At 45.7% G+C, this 6000-nt stretch overlaps 1 protein-coding gene across 1 annotated transcript in view; it reads left to right on the top strand.

The window, feature by feature from the left end:
• The first annotated feature begins 3664 nt into the window (after window positions 1-3664).
• MAP2K1 (mitogen-activated protein kinase kinase 1) overlaps window positions 3665-6000 on the top strand; it is an 83892-nt gene continuing 81556 nt past the window's right edge. Inside the window, exon 1 of the mRNA XM_036844648.1 lies at window positions 3665-4232. Within this exon, the coding sequence (XP_036700543.1) occupies window positions 4153-4232 (80 nt within the window). The 5' untranslated portion in view covers window positions 3665-4152. The remainder of the gene's footprint in view (window positions 4233-6000) is intronic.

Here is a 6000-nt window from a genome sequence, read left to right as displayed (position 1 = left end):
GAAACCTCCAAAATTTTATGTTTTTTTGATGTATCAATTTGCATTCCCACCAAAAATACCCAAGGGTTCCCTTTTCTCCATGCTCTGCCAACACTTATGGCTTGTCTTTTTGATGATAGCCATTCTAACAGGTGTGAGGTGATAACTCACTGTGGTTTTGATTTTCATTTCCTTGATGATTAGTGATGTTGAGTAATTTTTTTTTCCTCTAGTAATTGTTTTATTGAAGGGTAACATAGATCCAGAACATAGATTGTTTTACTGAAAGATAACATAAATCGTAACTGGAACACACTTTCCTGTGATCTCCCCCCAGATCAAGAAAGCAAACACTACCAGTACCCTAAAAGCCTACTTCAACTCATCTTCCTGTTACTTTCCTCCTCAAGGATAATGACTATCCCAACTTCTACCACCATAGATTCGATTTGTCAGTTTTGAGCATATATATATATATTTCTTGTGTCTTATCTTCTACTGAACAGGATGTTAGTGAGATTAATTCATATTGTTGCAAGTAGTTGTAGTCTATTTTCACAATGCTGTATTCCATTGCATGAATTTACCACAATTTATCCATTTACTGTTGATGGACATTTGGGTTGTTTCCCTAATAACTATTATGAATAGTGGTGCTATGAATATTCTTTTTTTTTTTTTTTTTAAATATTTATTTATTTATTTATTTATTGGCTGCATCGGGTCTTAGTTATGGCACACGGTATCTTTCGTTGTGGTGCGTGGGCTTCTCTCTAGCTGCGGTGTGCAGGCTCAGTAGTTGCAGTGCACAGGCTCCAGAGAATGTGGGCTCTGTAGTTGCAGCACACAGGCTCTCTAGTTGTGGCGCACGGGCTTAGTTGCCCCACCGCATGTGGGATCCTAGTTCCCTGACCAGGGATCGAACCGGCATGCACTGCATTGCAAGGCGGATTCTCAATCACTGGACTACCAGGGAAGTCCCTATGAATATTCTTATACCTTTTTTTTTGGTGAACATATATATTGATTTCTGTAGGTATATGTCCTGGATCAGAATCTCTGGGTCATAAGATAGATGTTCAACCTTATAGTACATACTACCAGTTTTTCAAACTGGTTGCTCAAATTTATACTCCCACCATCAGTGTAAGAGAATCCTGTCCTAGTTGCTCCACATCTTACCAACATTTGATATTACTTATCCTTTTCAGTTTAGCCAGAATAGTAAGTGTAGTATTATAGAGTTTTTTATTATTATTGTGGTAAAATATACATAAAAATTTTACCATTTTGACCATTAGCAAGTGTATACTTTAGTGGCATTAGGTACTCACATTGTGGTTTTAAGTTGCATTTTCCTGATAACTAAAGAAATTCAGCCTCTTTTCATGTCCTTTTCTAGTTAAGGTGTAGGAGTTCTTTATATATTATACATATGCATTCTTTTTCCAATATATGTTGCAAATGTCTTCTTTCTTTTTACCCCCCACCCCCTTTTTTTTGGCCATGCAGCGTGACTTGCAGGATCTTAGATCCCTGACTAAAGATTGAACCTGGGCCACGGCAGTGAAAGCACTGAGTTCTAACCACTGGACCGCCGTCTTTTTACCCTTTTTGAAGGTCAAAATAATTAACTTTAATGTAGTCTAATTTATCATGTTTTTCCTTTATGATTTGTGTTTGTGTGTGTGTGCACGTATGTCTTGTTTAAGAAATCTTTGCCTACCCTAATGTCATGAAGATATTCTCCAATATTTTCTTTTAAAAGTTGTGTTTAGTTCTATAATCCATCTAGAGTTGATTTGTTATGTATGATGTGATGTAGTGGTCAAGACTCATTTTTTTTCCCGTATGGATATTCAATTGACCCAGCACTATTTATCCAAAAGGCTACCCTTTCCCCCACTGCATTGTATTGTTATCTTTGTCATAAATCAGGTGATCAAATACAGATGGGTTTGTTTCCAGACTCTGTGCTACTCCATTGGTCTATTTGTCTGTTCTTGTGCCAGTGCCTTAAATACTGTCTTAAATACTCAGTCTTAGATGAATCTTGATATATGGTAGTGTAAATCCTCCAGCTTTGTTCTTCAAGACTCTGTTAGCTATTTTATTTTTCCCCTGAATTTCCTTGTTGATGTGGTGGTTGTTTCAATAACAGCTTTATTGAGAGACAATTCACATACCATACAATTTACCCATTTAAAGTGTACAATTCAATGGTTTTAATAAATTCACAGAGATGTGAAACTAACACCACTATCAATTTTAGGATATTTGCATCACCTCCTAGAGAAATTCTTTACCCTTTAGCTATCATTCTATTATACTATTCCTTGCTCAACTGTCCCACCAAACTCTAAGCAATTACTAATCTACTTTCTGTCTCTATACATTTGCCTGTTGTGGACATTTTATATAAATGAAATCATAAAATATGTGGGTTTTTGTGACTTGCTTCTTTCACTTAGCATAATGTTTTCAAGGTTCATGCATGCTATAGCACGGGTCAGCACTTCATTCCTTTTTATGGCCAAGTTATATTCCATTGTATGGATGTACCACATTCTGTTTATCCGTTCATCAGTTCATGGACATTTGGGTTGTTTCCACTTTTTGGCTGTTATGAAAAATGCTGCCATACATTTGCATAAACATTTGTGTACAAGTTTTGTATGGATATATGTTTTTCATTTCTCTTGAGCACATAGGAGTGGAATTGCTGGGTCATACGGTAACTATATTTAACTGTTTGAGGAACTTCCAGATTGTTTTCCAAACTATCTGCACTATTTTACATTCTCATGTTAATCTTTAAACAATTTATAAAAAATGTTTTAAATCGAACACTTTATATACATAATAACAAAACATTCAAACAGTACCAAGGGCTACAAAATGAAAAGGGAACCTTACTCTCTATATGTTGCAAACAGCTGGGTGGCTACACCCTGCTCTGGACCACCAGGTGCAGAGGCTTACACTGTTTTACACACCTAATGCCTTTAGGACTGAATACTTTAGGAAGGGCAAAGGGGAAGAGATGGACTGAATGTGTATTCTGAATCACCTGAATCATCTTTTATCTCATTAAGCTCTTTATTCACATCTTATTTCTTCAAGTTTTATAGAACTGGAATTATTGGTAGAAAGGGCTTTTTTTTTTTTCAAAGGCTTTAAAAATACATTCCCAAACTGCTCTCAGAAAAGGTTGCCCCAATTTAAAGTCTCATCAGCATTGAACATCCATCTCCCTGTACCCTCGTCAGTAGACTAGTACTGTGTATTACCGTTTTATATGTATCTTTCTACTTGCCTGTTCCTTAGGTGCAAGGAGTCTCTGGACAACTTGTCTATTCCTCGACGGTGCCTCTAGAAATAAGAAGGGGTCCTTTTCTTTATTCGTTTTATTACTTCATCTCCATCAGCGTGACTCGGCCCGTGGGCTACAGTCACCCCAGCGGAGGAGACCGCGTGGCGACCAACTGAGTCCAGATCACCTCCCTTCCCGGTGCGTCCACCTGGGTGCCTCTGTGCGGCAGAGGGCGCGGTGGAGCCAGCGCCGGACCCCGCCCCCAGAGTAGCGCGCCGCGCCCCGTGACGTATTTCCGCGTCATCTGCCGCCGAGGCGTGTTCCCATTGGCTGCCGGCGAGGCAAAAGGGGCGGAGCCGAGTGGGAGTGTGGAAAACGCAGCTGCCCGGGGCGGGGGCGGGGGGCAAGGCTTCCCCCTTCCCTATCCTTCCCCACCCCTCCCCCGCCCTCCAGTCCCTCTGGGACTACTGCGCCGAGTCGCTTGGAACACGGCAGTGGCGGCGGCGCACTTTCCCGGACTGTAGCTGGAGCAGCGCTGTGGTGCGCGCGCGGCGGGGCCCCTCGAGCCCCGGGGACCGGTGGACTGAGGGAGAGCGGGAGGGAATCCCGGGCTGCCGTGCTGCGCCGGCGGGGAAGCCCTTCGATTCCCTGTGAGCCGAGCAAGTGGGGCGTGGGTCTCCCGAGACCGCCACTGGCCCCCTCGGCCCTGAAGGGACCGCGCAGGGCGCGCCCCCCGAAGGCAGCCCCCGGGCCCGCGGCCCTGACTTGGCCCCGCGCGGCGGGCGCGGGGCAGCTCAGAGGGAGGAAGCAAGAGGGGCCGCCCTCCCCTCGGAGTTGAGAGCGCCTTCCCCGGGTCCAAAATGCCCAAGAAGAAGCCGACGCCCATCCAGCTGAACCCGGCCCCCGACGGCTCCGCGGTTAATGGGACCAGCTCGGCTGAGTAAGTCTGGGGGGAGGCGAGCACCGGGGCCGGGCTGGGGAGGCCGGGGCCCGGGCGCAGGAGCCGAGTCGGGTGTGCGCGGCGCGCGGGGCTCCGCTCGGGTCGTCACGTACGTCTTGGGCTGCCAGGCGCGAGGAACTCCCGGCCGCCGAGGTATCGGTGACTAAGCACAGATTGTGCGCCTGACTCAAGACCAGTCAGTGGACCCAACGAGTCGCGATGCCCCCATCCCCACCCCTTTCCCGACCCTTTCAGCCATCCCTGATCTCTGGTCATTTTCCTTCTCCCTAAAAAGTAAAAACCGGTTCATCGCCCGCCCCTACCCAGCTCTTTCCCCCCCAGATCCTCTGCAATTCTGGCCTGTAACCGGGAGAAGGGAGCAGATGTCTTGGAAAAATTAAGATCGCATCTGCGTCTTTGAGACCAACTCGGTATAGAGTGTGGAGTTGGGACCTGTGAGCAGTCCTCACCTTCGTACCTGACACCTGTGGGCTGGGAGTGCCTAGTTGCGGCCGCTGCCTGGCCAGCGGGGGCGTGTGTACACCGACATCACAGTGGATTTTCGCTTGTCGACTTTGGGGGCTCTCATTCCTTGGCCTTCCTGGAAACTCTCTTGTCTCGAAGGGAGCGGTTTTTCTTTTCTTCATCTGACTTTTTATTCATTCATTCATTAAACAAATCTCATCAGTGTCTCTCCTGGCTGTTCCTTGCTTGACCATAAGCCCTAACTTCCGACCTGAGACATGACACCATGGTCTGGGAAATCACACACAAGGTGCTCCATCTCTGCAGCTTCCAGTGTTGCTCACAAACCAGTACTTTGTTTCATTGAACAATGATGCGGCTGTTTCATGGATGTTTCTGAGTTCCCACAACTCTTTTGCGTCCTGGATAAGGGACAAGACTGTCTGAGGGAGAAAGACCCGGCGAGCTGGAGAAATAACCAGAAAAGATTTAGTTCTTAATCTCTTACCTGCACACTGGAGACTTTAGGAAGCCAGTTGATGAAATGAATAGATTAGGCTTGGATCTTCTGCCCTTTGGTGATTTCTGTAACCTTCCTTTGACTCTCTCAATTTTAATAGCCTGGGGACCTGTTGGCTTGGTGGCTCTGTCCATCCCTGTAATGATCACAAGGCCAGTGGTGGACAGACCTGTGATGTGAGCTCAACCACATTCCTCAGACAAATTCCTTTCTTTCTGTCTTTCTTTTTTTTTTTTAATTAATTAATTTTTGGCTGCATTGGGTCTTAGTTGCTGCGCACAGGCTTTCTCTAGTTGCGGTGAGCGGGGGCTACTCTTTGTTGCGGTGCAGGGGCTTCTCTTTATTGCAGAGCACGGGCTCTAGGCGCGCCGGCTTAGTTGCTCCGCGGCATGTGGGATCTTCCCAGACCAGGGCTCGAACGCTTGTCCCCTGCATTGGCAGGCGGATTCTTAACCACTGCGCCACCAGGGAAGTCCCCAAACTCCTTTCAATACTGTAGTGTCTGTTTTGCATGATATTAACTTGTACAGGTTAGTGGATTACTTTGCAAAGATTGGTTCAGTTTTAGTGTACAGAATTTTATCCCCTTAAAATAGTCTGAAAGCCCCCCAGGGCAGGGAAGGACAGGACAAATTTTGAATGTTGTGGCCTGATCATGTGCTCCCGTTTGATTTGGAGGAGGGTACTGAGTGGAAGTACCTTCTGTTGTTAATTGTGACACCACTGCTGTGTTCTTGCAAAGGGGAGGAGTTTTGTTATAAGAAAACAATACTGGGAGGAAAA

This window comes from Balaenoptera musculus, chromosome 2, assembly GCF_009873245.2.
Source record: "Balaenoptera musculus isolate JJ_BM4_2016_0621 chromosome 2, mBalMus1.pri.v3, whole genome shotgun sequence".
In the NCBI taxonomy this organism is placed as follows: domain Eukaryota; kingdom Metazoa; phylum Chordata; class Mammalia; order Artiodactyla; family Balaenopteridae; genus Balaenoptera; species Balaenoptera musculus.
Note: the sequence above shows the minus strand (reverse complement) of the source record. Positions and strands in the feature narration are given on the sequence as shown.